The following is a 24,486-nucleotide window of genomic DNA, read 5'->3' as shown; positions in this document are numbered from 1 at the left end:
TTCATTTCGGCCGCTTGTATTCGCGATCTCGTTCTTTCGGTCACTACGCACAGCTCGTGACCATAGGTGAGGGTAGGGGCGTAGCTCGACCGGTAAATTGAGAGCTCTCTCTTCACCACAACAGACTGGTACAGCGTCCGCATCACTGCAGCTGCTGCACCAATCCGTCTGTCGATCTCCCGCTCCCTTCTCTCATCACTCGTGAACAAGACCCCGAGATACTTAAACTCCTCCACTTGGGGCAGGGTCTCGTGCCCTGAGTGGGCACTCCACCCTTTTCCAGCTGAGGACCATGGCCTCATTCTGTCTTAGTGCTTTCTCTAATTAAACAACAGACTTGACACTTTACTGTATCCTCTAAAGCTGAATTTTCAGTGGTACTATACAGAAATGCTGCTTTAGCAATACCACATGCGCACTATTATGTGACAGCACTGAGCAGCTCCTTCAGCGGGAGACTGCGGCACCCACGGTGTGGGACGGAGAGATTTCGCAGGTCTTTCCTCCCCACTGCTGTCAGACTGCACAACAAAGACTCCAACTGATCAACACACACATTCACACATGTGCAATAACACTAATGTGCAATAATCTTTTCTGGCATCGTTGTATTTTTACTGAGTTGTATATAGCACTTGTATTCTATTTTTATCTTATTGCATATTTTATTCTATTTTATTCTACTGTATATAGTATTTTATTTTATTCTATTCTGTACAGTTGTATACTGTATTTATTCTTATTTTATTTTATTCTAATTTTTGCTTCATAACTTTTGCACTGTCCACTTCCTGCTGTGACAAAACAAATTTCCCACGTGTGGGACTAATAAAGGTTATCTTATCTTATCTTATCTTATCTTATGTCAGCCAGCTCAGCCTGTGTCTTGTTGCCAAATATCGACAGTAAATTAAATTTTGTAAATAAAAAAGTATAAATCAAACATGCATTCTAAAAAAATATCTGAATTCTTTTGTGTTGACTGTCAATTGTATTTTTTTTATTACCTATAGAATTTTTAAACAACAGATACTGACCCTAAGTGCAAAGAGTCCAGCTCTCCCTCCAGAATTGATTCCTCTAATAAGTTATGAAACACTGAGCTCCCCTAAATAAGCTGCTTTTATATATTCATCTATATAGAATCAGTATCGGTATAAGCAATACTGGCCCTGTAGTTACTTTGTATCAGATTCATTTTGTTGTTGTTGCGTTAGAGTTTTAATTTGTAAACCATTAAAGGAAGTTGCTTCTTGGAGCATCTGGTTTGACAATAATGCCGCTGCTACAGTTGTGTATGAGCAAAGGTGATGCCAACATCCGCTGAGGGAGAGCCAGAGCGCAGACAATGAGGGGCTGTTAGAGGAAGGAAAAGCGGTATTTCTTACTTCCACCTTATTTTTTCCATAGCAGGAAAAAACAGCGCAGAGGAGCCAGCCAGTGCGCGCTGATTGTAGTGTTCAAAACAAGGCGGGGCTGACGCCGCCGTCTGATTTTGGACAAACCACAAGTAGGTTAGCGCAGACACTAACAGGGGAGAGTGCTGCTGCTACCCCCGCCGCTGCTTTTGTTGTTTTTTATGACATCTGAAAGTCAAACATGAATTCAGCCGAACAGACGGTAACGTGGCTCATAACGCTCGGAGTCCTGGAGTCTCCCAAGAAAAGCATCTCGGATCCAGAGGCTTTCCTCCAGGCGTCCCTGCAGGATGGAGCGGTGCTGTGCAGGCTGCTGGAGCGACTCAGACCCGGGACGGTGGACAAAGTAAGTAGATGCAAGGGGAGAAAGAGGTATAACTGACTAATAATAACCCAGTGAAATCGATATAATATGGGGAAGCAAAAGAAAGGAAAACTGTGTTAAAAGTGTTTGCTTCTAGATCTTCATGATAAATATTAAATGAGACCAATTAAGCTTCATCCTGCGGAATTAAATATCCCTGGATGTGTAGGGTTTAAAAATAACAATCTTAAAAAACAAAAAAACCCAGCCCAATCACTTTGCAGAATTAATCGCGAATATAAGATTTTTTTCTCTTACATTTTTATTTTGAGTTGATTGTAAGGAAAATCTAAAATCAGTTCTTGCTACTTGAAAATACGAGAATTTGATACTCACCACTGCAGTACAGGCTTCTTTCACCCCCCCTAAAGTGTTACTTTCATTTCACAATTTAAAAAAAATATTCATGTCTATGGGGGAAAAAAAAAGCAGGAGGCAGTTTGTGAAGTTATATGTAAATGTGACCCCACTTCTGCATTGAAAATATAATATTTTACTGAAACGCACCTAATACCAGCAGAAATACTTCTAACTGCTAATTCTACTTAATGCACGCTACTTAGATCGTCATTATTCAACTATGACACTACATGTGTTTTGCTTCACAGGTCATCAGAGCCAGTTCTAGAGTTTAGGAAGCTTACTGCTTTAATGTACAGGCTTATCAGCTCATTACACACACACACACACACACACACACACACACACATGTCTGGTTTGCTATCCTCGTGGGGACATCCCATTGACATAATGCTTTCCCTAGCCCCTTACCCTAACCCTAACCATTAAAAATGAATGCCTAACCCTAACCCTTACCCTAAACCTAACCATAACCTAATTGTAACCCTGACAGTAAAACCGCATTTTGAGTGTGAAAATTGCTTTCAACCCCGAGGGGACCTGGATTTTGGTCCCCACGGTGCAGAAAGTCCCCACCAGGATAGTAAAAGTCAGATTTTGGTCCCCACCAGGATAGTACGAACCCGTACACACATACACACACACACACACACACACACACACACACACACACAGTGGACCATGAACCAGTCAACGTCATATCCTACTTATCCAACTTCCCTGGGAGATCTTAAACCTGTTTCAAAGTAACCTGCGCACAGGGAGGGAGTCTTCCTATCAAAATAAAGGCACGAACCATGTCATTATCTACGGCTTGTTGCTCGTTAGAATTAATTTTTTTCTTATTTAGGAGGATAGCTCATAGCTAGTTGTCTTCGGTGAAGACTATGCGCTTATTTTAAGTTAGACGATATATGTTGTTTTTTTTAATTTCTGTTAAGCACATTTTGTTATAAGTAGTGTATGATGATAACATTAAAACCCGATGAACTAGCTGAAAAATTACATTATAGTACAAGCTCTGTGTATTTGTTGGCTACTTTTTATTATTGTTTAACGAAAGCAAGCATTTAAAGGTATGAAAACAATGCTTTTACTCTGAAAATTAAACCCGGAAGTTTGACTGATTACCTGAGCTGGCTTGATCCTGGAAAGCAGCAGCAAGTGCATAGGCAGCAAACGGCTGGAATAAGATTGTTTTCAAGCGGACGAAACCTCAGACACCTTCAGGAACTCTTCTGTGTCTATTATGAGTTGACAATTTGGGCTAATTTGGTGTTGTTGTGTTTTTTTCTTCGTGTGCAGTTTTTCCAGGAGCCGAGGGGCGACAGCGAGTGTCAGAGGAACATAACCGAGTTTGTTAAAGGCTGCGGGGCTTTCGGTGTGGAGGTGAGTTAATGCATCCGTAATGTGCTCATTAACAGCGGGAAGCCTCGGGTGCAGTTTAATTGTTTGAATGGACTCCCTTTTTTTTTTTTACTTAAAAAATGCATTTGTTATAGTAGCTGCTAATGGCACGAGACAGTACTCACGAGCTGAAAGTGTGTCGTTAATGAGTGAATAGCTGTGGCTATTTCTCCTCGAGGAAGCATTAAAGCACAACGACACAATTGTGTCCACTTGTTTTAATTCAATTCGTTAATTACATATTTATAAACACTGAAAAACACTGGAAGAAGGTGACCTCATAAGAAATAGATCCTAATGGAAGCCCTTTTCAGCTTTATTAATGCTTACTAAAGCTTTGTACATACCTATATGAGCCATTTTGGGGTATTCAGGCTGTAAACCTGAATACCTTTGGCACACTTTTAAGCATTATTACTGTATAATAATCTGTAAATATGAGGCTTTATATCATCAGGTGTGCTGTTTATGTGATGTTCATGTGGTCCAGGCAAACTTGGGAATGATTTTTCATAAAAATAAACTCGAAAGTTATAGTTTTTTCTAGTTAGTCATTGATAAAGTCTTTAGCAAACGCCTACATGCGTGGTGCTTTATATGAAAGTTGCACAGTTTTGCTTTTATTTAGACAAGGTGGGCGTATCCTCATATGATACACTCCTTTACCCATGCTGAAAACCACCAGCTGTGGTGTTGACTGTGAGGAGCAGAGCCAGTAAAAGTAGGCCAAAATGAGTTGATTTTCAGTCTGTCTCAAAGATGTTTCGAGCCCACAGGCTTGTATGGCTGTTGCTGCCTGTAGACCATTTGTAGTTATGGAAACAAGAAGCAGAGATAAGCGTGGACGCTCTCTTTTCATTTCTGACTTGGCAGCAGTATTCAGACTGCACAACAGATCAATAATTGGGTATGTTTGTTTTCAGGATGACTATAGTCCAGACTAAGGATGCACCAAATGTGAAATTCTGGGCCCATACTAGGGTCTAAAATAACAATAGCTGATGCTAGGAGTGATCCATTTTTATGTTTTTTTTAATTTATTTGTCATTTTTCTTATCCCTTGTTTATTCTTTGCTTCCACATGGGACACAACAGCTAAACACAGGCCATCACCACAGGTTAATATCCTTTATAATGACAGAGAATGACATCAATGTCTGTCGGTTATATTGGTGCGTTGCTAGTCGATACCATTGAGTTGTGGGTCATCCCATTTGGAATAAGAGATAAAACACAGATAGTTAATGTGTGACTTGATCATTACCATAGTTCTCATTTGGGGCGTGCTTTAAGTCAAAGGGTGTGTGTTGTTGGAGGTGGAGCAGACTTTTCTGCTGATCTGAATGCTGTTTCAACTACTGCCCTTAATATTTGGGAATGAATAAGCAGTTGTTTGGCACAGAAAGGGTTAAGTATGAAGCTGGATATTGAATTTGTTATAAAATGCTGTGCTAAAAATATCCATACCGCTCTCAGTGTTCAGAATCGCATATTAGGGTGTGTGCTTGTGTCTGTGTTTGCACAACGGCAGGCCCAGGAGCCAGGTTATATCCTGGCTCACAGTGAGTGTGAAGAGAAAGCTAGTAAATAGTGTATGATGTGACACACACACACCCACGTACACACTATTGATCTTAGCCGTGGAAAAAGCCATGGGGTCATAATTGAGAAGAGTAGATTACGCAACACAAGAGTCAAGGTTCTAGACGTGTAGCGTGGTTTCACTCAGGACTTGGAAAACAACTGTGGGCTTTTAGAAGAGGAATGGAAGGAGCATGAAAAGATGAAATGAACGAGAGTAAAAGAGTGGGCTGATGTAATGCTGCACGCTAGGCAGCCCGAGCCAGTGGGTTTTCCAATCAGCTTGATTAGAGGCATGCCAGCCATGTTGCTGGAAGCCAAGGTCTCCATTACTAGCAGTCTGAGTGACATCAGCATTGTAATTCTCTCAGACAGTCCTCGGGACAAGAAGAGGGTGAGCCAGACTGTGTGTGTCCAGCACAAGAGGATTAGAGAGCGGGCAATAAGTGCCGGCTTGTGCGTGGACGAACACTGAACGTGATTAAGAAGAGCTGCACAATTAATAAAAACCCCCAAAAAACAGTCGTGATCATAGATTGGCGTCTGCTGTTAATTAAACCTGACCAGGGTGGGACAGTGATCCTGTGCATTTTGAGTGCCTTCGCTGCAACAGTAGATCAAGTGCTGGCTATAATCAGGTAAGCTGTTTGACCTATGACAGGTGTTTGTTGTAAGTGAGTTGTGACAGTAGGTGCTCGTCTACAGCTGCAGGCGAGAAAATCTACAGGGCAAAGTGTAAGACAAGCATATTGCATGCTTGACAGAAGTAAGAACATTTGTCGATAACTGCCAAATGTAACACGTAGGACATCAGTGTCAAATGCATTTTCCTTCATTAGTTAAAGTGCTTTTTTTGTGTCAGATGTCAGATTGATCAGGGGCCTGCATTAAACGGCTAAAATGTGCTCACATGCAGCTGTAGCACTGTCGCTAAGTCTCATTTTGTATCTTGGGCCAGTGCCAGTAGGAGAGGTGAACGTGTGCATTAACTTTTGGGTCCACGCTGCTCTTGACTACCAGTCAAGCTTGTATGCATAAATCAAACCAGAGCACTTTCCGAGAAAGGCGACATAAAAGGACAGTGTGGTTATATTTATTAGATCAAAGCGACTCAGTCTGCGCAGAAACAGAGAATGAGGATTACAGATGTTCTTTCTTTTTAAATAGCTCTATTTTCCAAAGCTGACTTTTATGCTTCAGTATCGCCCCACCTTCACGGCTTGGGAATTTAGAAGTCATTCAGTGTGTGTGGTGTACACAAGATTAGGAGCCTCACAAGTATGTTGATTATGGTTTTGTGTGTCTGTGTGTGCATGTGTGTGTAATGTGGAGATTAATGGGGGGGTGCTCAGACTTTAAGTAATCCTGGTCCAGACTGTAGTTGGAGTAGGGATGTAAGCCCCCCACTAACTACTTGTGTTTCTTAATTTTTTAGGCGGACATACTTCTTCATTTTGTACATTTACAATTATTCAAGTGAACCAAATAGGAAGAAGATATTTTCTTATGTAGTCTTGTTTTTTGTTGCCCTTTGTTTTTCAAACCCCTTTTATTTGCTTCCACATTTCTATGTGAGATACATGCACAGCTATTTCAGGAAGGCAGTTTGTGTGATTCTTGATGTCATGCTCTATGAATTTATTATGAATGTGTGTACATTTTTCCCCCTTTACGTCAAACCTCTCTATCATTTCTTGCTGTTCTAAAATTCCCTTCATATTCTTTATTTGGTTTTCTCTCCTTGAAGCCTTTCGAGGTCAATGACCTGCTGCAGGGACTGAACTTCTCTAAGGTGCTAAACTCCTTGGTTGCCCTCAACAAAGCTACTGAAGGTAAGATCGCTGTGTGTGTGAGAGCAGTATTTGCTCTATCTCTGCAAACATTTGGACTTTTTTGGAGCATGTTCCTGTTTGGCTCACAACATGAATTTAAGATGTATTCAATTGCATCATGCATTTGCAGATTTGAGTGTTTCTGGGGACACCGTATGTGTGGCACACTCCTCAACCTCAAGGATCAAGTCCTTTGACTCTCTGAACACTCAGAGTCGCTCCTTGAAACTGCTGCAGCCTCAGTACCGCAGCCTGGTGAGTAACCATGTCAAAGATAAGAATGGTAATAACAGCAGACAAACAGCAACAGGGTTAGAAATATTATTGTGTTGTGAAAACGCAGTTTAATCCTCTAAAGTCCCCTGAAGATGGTGCCTGCCTGAACACGACTAATAAATAACAGCTTTCTAGTTTCACGTTGTTTTCCGCTCCTCTCGTTCGCAGGACATGTCAGAGGGCAGTGGGTGTGGCCAGCTGTTGGTCAGGGCACGCTTCCCCTTCCAGCAGACCAATGAGGATGAACTGTCTTTCTCCAAGGGTGACCTCATTATTGTGACCAGGCAGGAGGAGGGGGGCTGGTGGGAAGGCACGCTGAAGGACAAGACTGGGTGGTTCCCCAGTAACTATGTACGGGAGCTGAAAGGAAATGGTGGGTTAAACTATTACTGCTTCAGATGTTGTGCACCACTGAGGAGAAATAACTCCTTATTGCTTTGGTCACAGAGGACAGTTTGATACCTTTCTGCACATAGGCCTCGTGTTAAGATCTCTGACTTGACATATTCCCATCTTCAAGCCTGTCAGCAGATTTAGAGCAGCTTGCTTATAAAATATTTTGAACATTTTGCTTCCATCATGCACGATATGAGCCATTAATATTATATGACAGTTTCAAGTTTTAAAATGCAGTAAAATAAACATTGGAATGGAAAAAAAACACTTTGCCAATATCAATTTAAAGTGAGGGTTTTTTCCCCAAAGCAACAGCACAGACACACACCCAGATACACACAAGCAGACTTCCTGCATGTCTGTTCTTACTGATTATAACTTCCTGACCTCTTTTAGTTGAATGATTTCTCAAGGACTGGACAAGATATCCTTGGCACGTACTGTAATTGAGATTTATTTCATATGTCATATTTCTTTTTGGGTTTGTTTTGTTCAGAAATTCCCCTCTTTCCTCGCCGTTCTTTAACATAGTTGCATAGTTAGGTTTCTTCACCCTGGAATTCAACAATAATCAACATATATGAGCTTTTTCTGCCTTTATTTTAATACTAACATGGTGTTTCTTTGAATTTTGACATCTTAGGTTAAATTTGTTGGTTAGTTTTGTTGCTTTTGGGGGAGGAAAGGCAGGACAGAAGGAAGAAAGCTTTGCAATAACACAAAGAAAGGAAGTTCCAGAGCTGCTGTATAAAAAGAAACTTCCTGACTTTAACCTCACAGCAGAAAACATCAACCGTGATAACGGCACTCTGAGGAATGGCAGTAAATCCAAATGTCCAGTGGGAGTTGTTTGATGTGTGAGATAGCAGGCTTATACTTGTGATTGCTGTGGCTGTTTGTAGAGTCAACAGCGATGACATAAAGCATTCTTTTTGAGAGCAATGAACCAAGATCTAGGAAAAGTGTCTTTCATAGCTTCCTTAGGTTGCTCTTTAGTTTCTGTTGTCTGTCGGGTGAGTTTAAAAAGTGCATTAAGGCGACTATTATCTGGAACATACTTTTGTGGTGTTGTCGCGCGTCTTGCCTTACTTTGCAGTGTCTACAAATAGTGAAGAGAAGGATATGAGAAGGTTTCTGTTATGGGCCACCCAGGGCTGTAATAACAGTGGCCGGGACAGTGAAATGACATGACATTGTCGAGTCAATGAGTTATAGCATTCAGTCACTGGTTGACCTACATACTGGATCAGCCACAACATTGTCCTGCAGTTGGAGAATGTTAGAGCTTTCATCCCAAAAAATTTGTTTCTATGTGACATTTTCTGAGGGAGATAATTTTTCTGGGTGCTCTTGTGCAGCCACTGTTGATCTTTTTTTTCTAGATGAGACGTTCAGTATCAGTGCGCCACAGTGAAAGGAAGATTTATTACTTTAGTTGCTGTGTGAGCGATCAGAACTGTTACTTTTCGGTCGTTGAACTTCTTCTTAGAAAGAAAACTGTAGGGAGTTAAGTTGGTAAAATAAAACACACAGTGACTTAAGAATGTGTTGTTATATGAGCACATCACTTTTATTTTTATTTGACAAAATTTGTATGTAGCTTGTATTTTGTTTTTATCTGTATTTTAAAGCCAGTGACCCTCTTTCTCAATTTTATTTTCTTTTGTTGTTTTTTTTTAGACAAAACGTTAGATAAGCCAAAGTCCGGGACGCTCAAAAGTCCGCCCAAAGGCTTTGATACCACTATCATCAACAAGACCTATTACAATGTGGTAAGTATCACAATCTTAAGAAATTCTATGTGTGTGTGTGTGTGTTTGCTCACCTACATTGTGCCAATGGATGGATTTCTTAAGTGTGTGGGCTTTTGTGGACTGTTGCAATCTGTTCTTTTCCACACATCTATTTAATGATTGTGTAGCATGTAATTGTGGAGCTTGCATAGCACCCCTACGTGTGTCATCCTTGTGTGTACGTGCATGTGTGTGCGTGTGTGTGTGAGTGGCGCAGATGTAATGTAGGTTATTTCTTCCATTCCACTGCTTTCTGGGGCAGCCTTGCCTCAGGGTTGGCTACTGCTGATGCTTGCGTGAGTGTTTGTGAGTGTTTCAATAATGCAACAAGCTGCAAAACCTCACAAGACCATCCATCATTGGGTGGTTTACCTGAGTGTGTCACACACACACACACACACACACACACACACACACACACACACACACACACACACACACACAGACGTGCCTGAAGTCAAAGCTGTTCCTAAAAAAGAAATTCAAAAACATGAAGACATAGATAAAAGTTATTGTGTTTTTTCTCATAAAAGAATCCCCCAAAGCCTTAGAACAGAAGCTTTTAAAGTAGAAGATGCATGCTTTTCATCTGTTTGTGTGCTTTTTCATGATTGGTTGCACACTGGCATCGTCTCCATCTCCTCTTATAGATCATTTTTAAATAAAAAAATATAATATATAAAATAATATATACAAAAATATAATTTACAGTTGCTTAAAATGCTGGTAAACATATACTGGCTCCTGGCCTGAGGGGATACACAGCGCTGTCTTATCTGTCACCGTGCAATTCATTAACCTCATTACTGTGAGGTTTCTGATGTCATGGCGAGATTAGCCAGTTAGCCTGCGGAGTCAGACCCTTGGAAAGCTAATCGAGCCAGGACAGCACTACAGTTCCCGAAGGCTTCAATGACTTTCTCTGTTAGTTTGTGACCAATGCGCCTCCAATATAAACTCATTTAATGCTGTACAATTATCCAAAACCTGAAGATAGAAGTTTACAGTGATAGGAAACTGAATGGCCTGGGACTTTTTCACTCTTTCCTTTTATATTTTAATAGTATCACTTAACATAAATAATGGAAAATTTTGTGTGTGTGTGTGTGTGTGTGTGATGGCTTTATCAGGTCCTACAGAACATCCTGGAAGCAGAGACTGAATATTCAAGGGAGTTGCAGAGTCTCTTGGGTTCATACCTTCGCCCACTTCATCCCACAGACAGGTAGAGTTATTTTTACACCTTTCGTTGTTTTATTCAACAGAGTCAGATTTTAGAGGGGGAGGAAACGCAGACAGGCATATCTATTACACTGTCGTAAATCTAAATTGAATATGTATACACATATATCTAATATTTACACAGACATATGACAGAATATATTATTTGCTGTCCCTGTACATTCTGGAGCCAGGCATACTGTTATTATATATTTCAGGTAGATCCACATCAGACATGTACTTTAAAGTACAGTGCCTTTACCTTGAATACATTTTCCTTAATATACTTTTTCTGTATTATCCTTATAGGGTATAAATGTTTGAAATTACAATGCAGGTTTTAACAGTACTTGGCTGTATATAATTCATGAAATAGTTGGATCGATCTGACAGGTTATCTGTATATCTGGAAACTTACTACATCTGTAGTAAGTTTCCAGATATACAGTGTGGTGTGTCACACTTGTGTGTTAGATATTTTCTGACACACCATCAGAGTTAATGCTCTGCTCTCTCCTCTCTTCTCTTCTGCAGACTCAGCAGTGTTGACATCGGTCACATTCAGGCAAACCTGGAAGACATTTCAACCTTTCAGCAAATGCTGGTTCAGTCTTTGGAAGAGCACACCAAGTCAGTATATATTTATTTTCTTAGTCTTTACTGTGCATGTAATATTTTTGAGTTTTGACTGATGACCTGTGATAGACTGGAGATAGACTGGATGGAGTTTGGACTGACTGGTCAGTTTGTTAGTGACAGACATTTCTTTCTTCTCTGAACCTTGCTTGCTTTACTGAATAAAGTTTGACTGCTGTATTTACAGGTTGTTAATTTCACTTTTGTGCTGGAATTAAATCTGTGTATGTAGTATATGTTTTTCTGAACTTTGGCTATCATATAACTTCTCTATAGCCTTTCTAAAACATGCACAATACTCAGATGAACTTCCCATGTTTACATCCTGTTGCACTAAGATTACTCAGACCAGCAGCTGTCCTAAATGGAGCTTCATGTTGGCGATTGTTGTAACAACAGCGACATCTGTTGGTCATATGAAGTCATACAACCTGTTTTTCCAGTTTGGACAAGTACACGATGATGATGATGATTTTTTTTTTGGTAATAAAAATCTTAAACCTGATGAACAACAGCAGCTGAGCCTGTGTTTCATTTGTAGAGCTGACGATTGGTTGTGTGTCACTAAATGATCTCTTTAACAGAAGACATTATAGTTTTAAAGTTTGGTCTTGAAATGTTGTGTTCCCATCAGTTTTCACTTCTGTTTTATGTTAATCATGAGGCTGAAGGCTGGCTAACACCCATAATTACCACAGAATGAAACTTTTATCTTTATGTGCAACAAATATACTAGGATTCTGCTTTTATCCAGACTGGCACTGTCATGTCATTTGTGTGTGTAGACTTCCTGAGAGCCAGCAGAGGATTGGAGGGTTCTTCCTGGGCTTGATCCCCCAGATGAAGAAAATCTATTTGACCTACTGCTCTAATCACCCTTCTGCTGTCAATGTACTGACACAACACAGGTACCGTCTGATCATTTTAATCCACAGAAAAAAAACTTTCTATCCCGAAAGAGTAAGCTCATGTGCTGTATTTTGTATATTTTGTCTGTGTATATGTATCACAGTGAGGAGCTGAAAGAGTACATGGAGTCAAAAGGAGCACCCCCCCCTGGGATCTTGGCACTGACCACTAGCCTAAGTAAACCCTTCATCAGACTGGATAGATACCCAACCCTGCTGAAAGAACTGGACAGACATATGGAAGTAAGCTTGAATCGCTCCTTGTCTTTCTGCATCTCTGCTAGTATACTCCAGTCCTGCAAAATTTAATTGAATCATTTTATCGAATGATGATAACTGGGGCAGAGAATGTTGACAAGAGGGAAAAAGCTTATTTGTTTTCATCTGCTTGAATCTTGAATCTTGTCTGTGTCTTTTAGGACCAACACCCTGACAGAGCTGATCTACAGGCTTCTATGACAGCCTTTAAAAACCTCTCTGTAAGACACATGCTCATCAGTCCTTAAACATTAAGCTAGTCAAACGTAATGTGCATGCTAATGTAGTCCAGAAATGAGGGGTACAAAGTGTATCAAACTACTTAACCTGCAGAAAGTAACCCATAAGAGGCGACTTATGGCGTCTTATGTTACATTTTTTGAGTTTGAGTGCAATTTTATGACCTGTTTTTTGTACATTTAACCACTGTTTCACTGTATCAATCAGAAATGATGTCACTGAGCTTTTGAATGCCTATTCTGTGTTTCTGTGTCCTCAGGCTCAGTGTAAGGAAATCAGGAAGAAGAAGGAACTGGTGTTGCAGATTTTAACAGAGCCGATCAGAAACTGGGAGGGAGATGATATCCGAACTCTTGGCCCTGTCCTTCACATGTCCCAGGCCGCAGTTCGCTCACAGAACTGTCAGGTACTTATCACGACCTGCAAGAGCTTAACAACACACAGAACCTGTTGTTGTCTTTCTGAAATGAAAGGCATACTCACAGGCCAGCTTCTGATCAGCCAGAAAAACCTGAGCATACTTGTTAAACTTAGCGTTTACACAAACTGTGCCGTGTGAATGTACCAGAAATTTATATTCACTCCCACAATGAACACCGTTCAGTTCCCAGTTCAATTCATTTTTATTTATACAGCACTTGGCACTTTTATAGTGCAAGGTAAAACCCTGCAATAATCCAATAAAACATCCTATTTTTCAGGAGTCAAATGAATGCTACCTCCTTCTCTTCCATCACACTCTGCTCATGGTCTCTGCCAGCCTGAGAATGAGTGGATTCATCTATCAGGTATGGCACACTTGATTTGATCTCTGTAATTTCCACAGTAATGTTCCTGTCACTAACATGCATGTATTTCTTTGAGGTGTCAAACATTACTAGCTTATCTGGTGCACTGATGAACACTGTTTCTGCTTGTGTCTGCAGGGGCGGATACCATTATCAGGAATGCTTATTTCCAGGATAGAGGATGGAGAAAACTTGAAGAATGCTTTTGAAATATCTGGTCAGCCCCTTTCTTCATTTACTACAAGACATTTCTGCTTAGCTCTTTTATAGAATCTCACTTGATTTCAGCATCTTTACACTCATGGCCTGTTTCAAATATGGGGTTTCACAGACAGTTTGCTCCTGATGATCTCACATTTACATTAGGCGGGAACACTGGGAGTCCGGGCATTTTCACCAAAACTCTTGAGATTCAGGGATTGTTTTTACATAAATTCATTAATAATAACAACCCAGAAGATACACTCCTTGCAGGACATGCGAAAAGCATAAAGTGATTACTGTTGCAGTTTACTCCTCAAGTATAATTTGCTTTTTTGAGGACATATATAAAAATATAACATGTATACAAACTATTTTCACAAAATATTTTTAAAAATTCAGAAAATTTGGAATTTTTTTTATTATGTTTTAACTACACTTCTGCTTTTTTGTGAAGCAATATTATTCAAAAGACTATGGAAATAAAACTACTGAGAGAGCTATCCAGAACAACTATCAGGACACCTGTGAATGACTTAGCCAAGTCTGGTATTGTAATTGTTAGAATCCTGCACAGGAGTTGGCTGCAGGTTTGCAGTCCAAGAAAAAAACCCACTTCTGCAGAAAAGACAGCTTCAAGCTAGACTGAAGTATGCTAAAGATGACCTGGAGAAGTCGTCACACAGTCGTTCACACTGGAACTGCGTCCTTTGGTCAGATGAGACAAAACTAGGGCTCTAGGGCAGAGACGTTGCTTATGTTTGGAGAAAGCAGGAAGAGGTGTATAACCCAAAGGCCAAACAGTGGTGGGAGTATTATACTGTGAGAATGCGTCAGTGCATCTGCTTCTGAGAATCTCGTCAATATGGAAGGAATCATGAAGAACGACGGATTTGTGAAGATTCTGAAAGAAACCCTCAAGAAAGCAAAACTGGGTCTGGTTCTTCGCTTTGTCATCCAACGTGCCTCCCGCCAGAAGCCCAAAGTGAATGTTACGGACTGGCCTGCACAAAGCCTTGACTTGAACTGATCTGTATATAGTAAAAAATAGTCAGTTTTGCTTATGGATAAAAAGTAAGGGCTGTCATACAAAACACAAGTAGTAGCACATTCAGCATAATTTGGAAAATATAAGAATGACTGACTGGGGAGAGGAAGGTCAGGTTTCTTTTGTATTTGTATGATGTGTGTGCTTGTCTGCAATATTAACATCTTTCACTTTGTGTGGGTCATTGTGCAGGCAGCCAGGGTGAGCGCATCCAGGTAGCATGTAACAGTCAGCACGATCTGCAGGAATGGCTGGACCTTCTCACTAAACACACCCACGCTCCAGCTGCATCCACACACAAGACTCTGTCTGTCTGTCACACAGTAAGTCGGCACATTTTCTACAAAATAAATGAATTACAGCTCATCCACGTCACTTCACTCTAATTTCCTCTCCTCTGGTTCCTCCTCTTTTTCCACTTCACCCACCTCCTCCCAGCTGCCCTCTCACCCTGTCACTCCCTCTAGAAACTCGGAGTCTCGTGGAGGAAGCAGTGTGAACACTTACCACACCCTTCCCCATGTCTCCTTGCATGGGATGGGAATCAGCAGCCCTATGTGGGGACCCCTGGAGCCACCGAGTACCCCCAAACCCTGGAGCTTAAGCTGCCTTCGCCCTGCTCCTCCACTCCGGCCCTCTGCTTCTCTCTGCTACAAGGAGGTGCCCGATTTTATGGTTTATTACAGAATATATATTGTTTTTGGTGTGTATGTCCTTTTTTTGCAAATATTTTTCTAAATTCATTCACTTCTGTTGTATTGCGTGATATAATCCAAGACTTGACTGAAAAAGTGAAATCTGAATTTTATTTTTTATCTTTTTTTGAAGGACATGAGTAAGAGTCCTAAGAATGTGAAGAAGCTCCTCCCAAAGAGGAAGCCAGAGAGGAAACCATCAGAAGAGGACTTCACTGTCAGAAAAAGTAAGAACAGAAACTTGAACTTTCAACTATAAAATGTTGCCATGGGGACTTCTATTACTTCATAGCAACATAACTAATAATAATATTAGTAGGGAATCTAAATTTCTTCAGTTGCTTCTATTAGATAATGTTGAAGTACTATAAACTTTAATCTGTCAGAGTCACAACTCATGAAAAAGGTGCATTTTGCTAAACTTCCAGCTGGACAGCAGTGTAACACTGAATAAAACTGGAATAGTTTTTGAAGTGTCTTAGACTCAAGAAAGTAACTCGTCCATTGTGACAGCCCATTAAGTACATTTCTATCAGATTTTATGAATGGAAGGAGTTCTCTCTAAGACAGTAAACCAGTATATTCATTTCATTAGCAGAAACCCAGTTTTTAATAATAACAATGCATAGTCCTCACATCTGCTGAAATCCAAACTGTGTAGATTTTCTTTGGTGATCACTTTAACTTTGATATGTGGTTGAAGTTGGAGTCAGCGTTTATTGAATCTTTTAGAAAGCTGTACAGTGAAGAAATGTCCACCAGAGGGCGTGTAGGTGCAGTCTCATCAGCCCCTGGTCTTGTCTCTCAGGTACAGCAGCTCTAGAGGAGGATGCTCAGATACTCAAAGTCATTGAGGCTTATTGTACCAGTGCCAAGACACGACAGACTCTTAACTCCAGTGAGTACGCACACATCCATCAGCGCAACATTTGTAAACGCATCATGCATAGAACTACATAGTTGCTGTATGTCTTATTGGAAACCATTGTTTGTTTTCTGCTTTTGGCTCTAACAGTTTTTTCTCTCTTCTCCTTTTATGTCTTACCTCACTTCCTCTGTTTTCCTCATGCTCCAATTATTGTATTAACTGTTAACATACACATTGTGCTATTGGGTTTTATTAACATCATCCATGTATTTTGTTAATTTTGTCATAACTATGTTTATATTTTTTATCCCATACAACCTGGTTTTCTGGTTTTGGATATAAATTATTGGTTACACTTTCACTTTGGTTTATATTCCTTCCTTCATCCCCCAAACATTCAATTTGGTTTTTCAAATGCCGTCCATTGCTGGTTCTGTAAAGCCTGGCAAGGAACTGACCTCATGCACAACCACGTACTCGCTGACAACAGCCTCACAGTGGCTGGCTTGCCTGGCAACCCTCCATGTTCTGACCAATCAGAGGACTCGGATTATGACAGTATCTGGACTGCCCATAGTTACAGGACTGCCTCATTTTCTCGTAAGATATCGATGTTGCAAACCCCGACATGATGCTGAAGCAGCTGGTTTACATAGTGATCGATATGTACAGTGTTGTGGAAAAGTATTTGCCCACTTCCCAATTTCCAAGTTTCTGCATATTTGTCACACTTACATGTTTCATATCATAAAACACATTTTAGACAAAGATAATCCGAGTAGCTACAAAATGCAGTTTTTAAATGGTAAAATTTTTTTTATCCAAACCCTTCTTGACCCTGTGTCCAAAACTAATTGCCCTGTAAAAACTGGTTGTTTCCCCTCTTGGTAGCAAGGACTACAATCCAGCATTTGTGATAACTGGAAATTAGTCTTTTACATCAGTGTGGAGGAATCTTGGCCCACTGTTCTTTGCAGATTTATGTTAATTCAGCCACACTGGAGGGTTTTCAAGCATGTACTGCCTCTTCAAGGTCATGGCAAAGTATCTCAATCAGATTTAAGTTTAGATTTTTTGTGTTTACTTTCATTATCTGTGTCTAATATTACAATTTGTTTGATAATCAGAAATATGTAAATGTGACAAATATGGACAACACTAAGAAATCAGGAAGGGGGCAAATATTTCTTCAAAGCATTTTATATACTGGTGTAGTGATTCAAACCTTCCCCTTGCTGTACGTATACCTGTGTACTGTGTGTCTGTGCTGTATAATATGTACGTAGTAGTTATCTCTGTGTATTACCCAGTGTGTATTCTCATTAGCATACAGCAGTCTGCTAATATACCTGATAGTAAAGTGTGTTTATTGCTGTTTGAAATGCATACAAACAAAACAAGCATGTGGACAAGTACAGTAACATAATAACTGGTGATACTTTCATGACAACCATACAGATTGCCTTTCACTGCAGGTTTAACCTCCCAAGACCTGAACTCTTCTATGGCATGCATTTTTAATTTCTCTTTGATATTTGGGCATATTAGGACCCGATGAATGTAAAAACAAGGAATCACCAGATTATTTTTTTTTACCTGAATTTTGTTTCCTAAGAAAAATGAGAGCCACATATGAGGATATTTGTTTTAAATTTTGAAAAAAATTATATCATTTGCTTGCTTGTAGTTTGTAAGGCATCACCTGTTAAAGCCTCTGATATTCTTCTTTGAGCTGTATGTTTACAAGTTGAAATGATAAGAGGTTTGTGCATTTGTCACACAGGTTATATTTTTTATAATAACCTGACTGTTGTCGATGTTGAATCAGGCTCCAGTAGGAAGGACGTCCAGGTGTTGTTCCCAGAAGAGGAGAAGATTATAGTGGAGGAAACAAGGAGCAATGGACAGACTGTAGTAGAGGAGAGGTGAGAGACAAAGATGTTTTTTTTAATGTTTGCTATAATACTTACACACAGAAAACTGATACTGCCTTTGTCATCCCTGTGGGCATGCAGTTATTATGGCAATAAATAAAAAGAAACGTTTTAAAAATCGAAGGCATAAATATGCTTAATGAAAGTGGAGGATACTAAACAGAGTCTCAAAGTATATAAATCCTACATCAACACTCATGCAGAGACTTAAACATGTGAAACTGTGCATATTCAGTCAGTGCTGGTGACGCTAAATAAACAAGAACTGTTTTCTGTGCCTGCAGGAGTCTGGTGGACACTGTGTACAGCCTCAGAGACGAAGTCCAGGAACTCAAACAGGTTTGTCTCCAGTTCTTTTAGAAACAAGATCTTTGCTGCCAAGATCTTCTTACTGTAACCGTTTATTTCTCGTGTTTTACATAAAAGGTTCAAAATTAGGTCCAAGAACACAGATGGTCTCCAAGAAGTTGCTGTCAGTGTGTTTGAATGCATGCCTACATGTTTAATTAAGGACACATGCTGTACTGGCACATCCTTTATCCTGATACAAATAAAGGAAATTAGTGTTTTGGTTCTACTGACAGTATTACTGCAGATCATTAATACTTTGGAGTATTTTTGTAGTAGCTACAAAGTAGGTATGGAGGCTGTTTCTAAATGGAGATCAGGTCCTGAATGAGTAAAAATATACTTAGTTTGGAGCACAGCGCAGTGTCATGGGTTTTTTACTTTGGTTTCAAGACAAAAGTTCCATATTGGTGTAACGGAGCAGCTGAAAGAAGCCTTTTCTGTGCATCAATGTTATTTATGACCTAGATCACTGTGGTGGCTTTGAACTGACCTTTTCTCTGCCCGTTTCTGCCTTTGCAGGTTCACTTTATTTTTGGCGATGAATTTGATATCTATCGTCTCTCTTTTGACTTATTTTCATCGATTTTTTTCTCCTTATCCTTTCACCCTTCCTCCAGGACAACAAGAGGATGAAGAGGACGCTAGAGGAGGAACAGCGGGCAAGGAAAGAGCTGGAGAGGATTGTGAGGAGAGTTCTGAAGAACATGAACGACCCGACCTGGGACGAAACAAACCTCTGAGATTTGTGTCTGACACTGAAGGATGAGATTAGTTCCTGACTTTTTAATGACTTGGAAATCATTGAACGTGTGTGGACAACAAGCTGCTTATAGTTAATTCCGCTGCAGCATGTCTCCATTTCCACTAGCTTTGACCTTCACAGTGACCTGTGTGCCAAACTGTGGACCAATGTAAAACACCTGCCAGCTGTTAGCAAAGCTGTCCCAACTGACCTTAAAGCTGTGAAGCCATACTAGCCTGCAGGCGAGCTGATTAGCCATCTTTGAAACACTGACACGAGAATCAAGACTTTTTTTTTTTCATGTACTTGTGTACTTCTCTCTCATTCCTTTTTAGTGCAACATTTCACAATTGCTAGGAAAGTATTTTATTGACTGGCCTTGGGCATGAACACTAGCTCTACATGGGCGTATATATTTCACAAATATTTGAGCCGTGTGGACGAAACTCTTCCTTGAAACTTGAATTTTATTCCCACACTCCACATTTTATTTCTCATTTTCTGATTTTAATATAATCACTTTGGTTCACTGATTTCTGAACTTAAAAAAACTACAAACTTTTTAAATGCAATCTAAGTCTACCAGCACTTATAAGAGACCTCACAGGTTTTACAGGATTAGATTGCATTTTTAGTGTTGTGTTAATACAAAAATGACTTATTTATGGATCCATATAAGTGCGTAGCCTTACTGATATTTGCTTGGACCTACTGTGTCAGTTTATCCACCTCTGGGTTTAGACGATTGTGCTTAAACTTCTCAAATAATAAACAAGAAATCATAGAAATGCGTAGTTGCTGAAAAAGATCAACAGTAGTTAATGTCAAAAGGTTTCTCAGGAATTAAGTTGACCATCAGGGAGTTCCAGATTCACATCCATTTCAAATTTCACATCCAAAGCAATATCTCAAAAAAATTGATTTGAAATTGTAATGCAGGGTTACTCATTTTTTTTGTAATGATAAAATAAAAGCAAAAATTGAGATGATAGCATTGAAGTAAAGAAACAGCATTTGCAAATTCGCAATTTTCTAAACTTTGCTCCTGATCAATCTTATGGTTGTCAAAATAATAAAACCTATAAGTTACCTTTAAAAACACATCTTAACTTGTGGCAACACATTATTTATCATATGTACACTGTAAAATAAAAGTAATAAAAATGTCAGTGAACAGTCCAGAGTGTAGGAAATAGTCTAACTCTAACCGTAAAAAACCCCCAATGTAATTCAAAATATTAACAGAAACCATATAATAATATGAACACTAAGAAAACAATTAGGTTTATATTTTATTCCACATAAGCGCCGGTACACTAAAACAATGTTCAGAAAAGCTCCCACACTCGTTTTTATGCAGTTCTAACTTAATTTTTTCAGAGGTAAACGAAACACTCAGAGTGACGGATCTGCACTCCTTCTTTATCAATACCAAAGGAAAAGCAATACAACACTGGAAAAATCTTTTTTATGATGTTAGTACGCAACTTATTGTACAATGTTTTTTTTATATATATATATTTGATGTTATGTTTTTACTCTGGCTTTGATTTGTAACACTCGTTATTTTCTACTTGACCTCATCGATCATGCTAAAGATGATTTGTATAGAAAAGCTACACTTTTCTCGTGCCATTGGGAGAAAAAATCTTTTGTTAAAGCTTTTATCTTTAAAACTTCACTTACAAATGACATATTACTGAAACCAGAACCACATTAATGTAAGCTATGTAATACAGTATGCCATTTTCTGGCGCTAGCTAATGTATTTAACTGAACGTGATTGATGTAAATGCATTGTGTGTTCAGATGTTATAGCAGTGAAGACGATTACCCCCCCCCCCCCCCTCTATTTATTTCACCCATTTCTCTGAGTGAATAAAATATTGAACCAACCGTGGATCTCAGTCTCCAGTCAGTTAATATCTCTGCCCATAATAAGTTATATCGTTGATTTAATGCTTCAAGTGTTTCTTTGCCTGTTGTGTGTAACCGGTGTGATTCTGCGTTGTGTCTGATCCTGACAATAAAAGGTAAAAGAAAGAAAGACCTCCAAGTAAATAGCTTGCCCACTCCAGCTCCTCTCCCACAGGGGAATTGTAGAAAAGGGCAGACTGCATTTATTTTTACATTAAACATAAAGTATGAATTTACACGCAACATATTTGACATAAGATTAAAAAAAACAACAACACAAAATCCGACATACCTGACAATAAAAGGTAAAAGAAAGAAAGACCTCCAAGTAAATAGCTTGCCCACTCCAGCTCCTATGACCAAATACAAACAGTGGGGAAGATGGTTAGCTCAATCCACCACAACTTCCAATTTAGCAAGAATTATCTATTCATGCTAGCATTCACATTCCCTAGAACACATATGTGGCACACACATACTACACATTTATAGCATGTAACAAAAAACAGGCATAATGATGACAATAATTGAACTAAAATCGCAATCAGAAACATCAGGGTGGCTAAATATGAATTATATGTGTGTTTTACAGTGTTGGAAAGAAATGACACCCACCTCTCCCACAGGGGAATTGTAGAAAAGGGGAGAAGCCAAAGGGGTACACCAAAGAAGAAGAACAATGAGGAGGGGCTCTAACTGATAATGAATATAACTACAGGCTTGAAGGTCCTAACAGTCAGGTATAAAGAACACATTTTGTGTAATTATAACAATATGTAATCTGACCGGGTTACATGTGCACTGATGTTTTTCTGCTGTTCACATTTTAATGAATGCCTTCCTGTGTAAGGCCAGCACCACATTAATGTTTCTTTGGTTTAATCATGCATCTTGAACAGTTTTATGTTTTTTAGGAGCCCCATGCTGGGCATGCTGTGACATCCTCCTAACACAGTTATACACAATTATACTACAGTAAGGGACAGATGATCAAAAAGGAAAGATGATTTAAATGAAATTATAAATATAGCATCATTTTATAATAAGATCTTCAAAAACCTAGAACATAAATGTGAAACTCCATCCATCCATCCATCCATCTTCTTCCGCTTTATCTGGGGCCGGGTCGCGGGGGCAGCAGCCTAAGCAGAGAAGCCCAGACCTCCCTCTCCCCAGCCACCTCCTCCAGCTTATCTGGGCAACACCAAGGCGTTCCCAGGCCAGCCAAAAGTTATAATTTCTCCAGCGTGTCCTGGGTCTGCCCCGGGGCCTCCTCCCGGTGGGACATGCCCGGAACACCTCACCCAGGAGACGCCCCGGAGGCATCCTTGTCAGATGCCCGAACCACCTCAGCTGGCTACTTTCGATGTAGAGGAGCAGCGGCTCTACTCTGAGCCCTTCCCGGATGGCTGAACTTCTCACCCTATCTCTAAGGGAGAGGCCAGCCACCCTTCGGAGGAAGCTCATTTCCGCCGCTTGTATCCGCGATCTCGTTCTTTCAGTCACTACGCACAGCTCGTGGCCATAGGTGAGGGTAGGGACGTAGATCGACCGGTAAATTGAGAGCTTCGCTTTTACACTCAGCTTCCTCTTCACCACGACGGACCGGTGCAGCATCCGCATCACTGAGGCCGCAGCACCAATCCGTCTGTCGATCTCTGGCTCCCTTCTCCCATCACTCGCGAACAAGACCCCGAGATACTTGAAGTCCTCCACTTTGGGCAGGAACTCATCCCCGACCCTTTTTCGGCTGAGAACCATGGCCTCAGATTTGGAGGTGCTGATCCTCATTTCCGCTGCTTCACACTCGGCTGCGAACCATTCCAGTGCGAGTTGGAGGCCATCGCCCGATGAAGCCAACAGAACCACATCATCCGCAAAAAGCAGAGATGAGATTCTGTGGCCACCGATGTGAAAGCCCTCTGCCACTTGGCTGCGCCTAGAAATCCTGTCGATAAAAATTATGAACAGAATCGGTGACAAAGGGCAGCACTGGCGGAGCCCATCACCCACCGGTACGAGTCCGACTTATTGCCGGCAATGCGAACCAAGCTCTTGCAACGGTTGTACAGGGATCGAATGGCCCGTGGCAATGGGCCAGACACCCCATACTCCCACAGCACCTCCCACAGGACACCCTGAGGGACACGGTCGAATGCCTTCTCCAAGTCCACAAAACACATGTAGACTGGTTGGGCAAACTCCCATGCACCCTCAAGTATCCTTGAGAGGATAAAGAGCTGGTCCAGTGTTCTGCGACCAGGACGAAAACCGCATGTTCCTCCTGTATCTGAGGTTCGACTAGCAGACGCACTCTCCTTCCCAGCACCCTGGCATAGACTTTCCCAGGGAGGCTGAGGAGTGTGATCCTCCTGTAGTTGGAACACACCCTCCAGTCCCCCTTCTTAAAGATGGGGACCACCACCCCGGTCTGCCAGTCCAGGGGTACTGCCCCTGATCTCCACGCAACATTGTAGAGGTGTGTGAACCAGGACAGCCCTACAACATCCAGAGCCTTCAGGAACTCGGGGCGGACCTCATCCACACCAGGGGCTCTGCCACCAAGGAGTTGTTTAACTGCCTCAGTGACCTCGCCCCCGGAAATTGGCGGGTCATCCCCCTCATCCCCAGACTCTGCTTCCTCCTCGGAAGACGTGTCAGTGGGATTAAGGAGGTCCTTGAAGTATTCCTTCCACCGCCCGACAATTTTCTCAGTCGAACTCAGCAGCACTCCGCCAGCACTATACATAGTGCAGGTAGAGCACCGCTTTCCCCTCCTGAGACGCCTGACGGTTTGCCAGAATCTCTTTGAGGCAGTCCAAAAGTCTTTTTCCATGGGCTCTCCGAACTCCTCCCACACCCGAGTTTTTGCTTCAGCCACTGCCCGAGCCGCATTCCGCTTGGCCTGTCGGTGCCTGTCAGCTGCCTCCGAAGTCCCACAGGCTAACCAAGCCCGATAGGACTCCTTTTTCAGCCTGGTGGCTCCCTTCACCTCTGGTGTCCACCATTTGGTACGGGGATTACCACCACAACAGGCACCAACCACCTTGCAGCCAGAGCTCAATGCAGCAGCTTCGGCAATGGAGATGCTGAACATGGTCCATTTGGACTCAATGTCCCCAGTCTCCCTCGGAATGCTGTTGAAGCTCTGCCGGAGGTGTGCTTTGAAGATCTCGCGGACTGGGACCTCTGCTAGGCGTTCCCAGCACACCCTCACTACACGTTTAGGTGCACCGGGTCTGTCCAGCGTCC

General features: G+C 41.0%; 1 protein-coding gene across 2 annotated transcripts; it reads left to right on the top strand.

Moving 5' to 3' along the window:
* The first annotated feature begins 1,307 nt into the window (after nt 1-1,307).
* On the top strand, nt 1,308-21,324 carry LOC134621356 (rho guanine nucleotide exchange factor 7-like). 2 transcript variants are annotated; one of them, XM_063467815.1, is made up of 22 exons: nt 1,308-1,764; nt 3,448-3,531; nt 6,878-6,962; nt 7,093-7,217; nt 7,407-7,611; nt 9,315-9,406; nt 10,558-10,652; nt 11,183-11,278; nt 12,070-12,192; nt 12,297-12,435; nt 12,612-12,671; nt 12,950-13,096; nt 13,392-13,478; nt 13,617-13,695; nt 14,920-15,050; nt 15,166-15,387; nt 15,556-15,649; nt 16,231-16,320; nt 16,732-16,890; nt 18,119-18,215; nt 18,509-18,563; nt 19,193-21,324. In XM_063467815.1, the coding sequence occupies exons 1-22, from the start codon at nt 1,600-1,602 to the stop codon at nt 19,313-19,315; spliced, it is 2,553 nt and encodes an 850-aa protein (XP_063323885.1). In that variant the 5' UTR covers nt 1,308-1,599; the 3' UTR covers nt 19,316-21,324. The 2 variants fall into 2 exon arrangements, with proteins under 2 accessions (XP_063323885.1, XP_063323886.1); XM_063467816.1 differs by lacking the exon at nt 16,732-16,890.
* Nucleotides 21,325-24,486: the final 3,162 nt, after the last annotated feature.

Source organism: Pelmatolapia mariae, linkage group LG23, assembly GCF_036321145.2.
Source record: "Pelmatolapia mariae isolate MD_Pm_ZW linkage group LG23, Pm_UMD_F_2, whole genome shotgun sequence".
NCBI lineage: Eukaryota > Metazoa > Chordata > Actinopteri > Cichliformes > Cichlidae > Pelmatolapia > Pelmatolapia mariae.
This window is presented reverse-complemented; position numbering and strand designations above follow the sequence as displayed.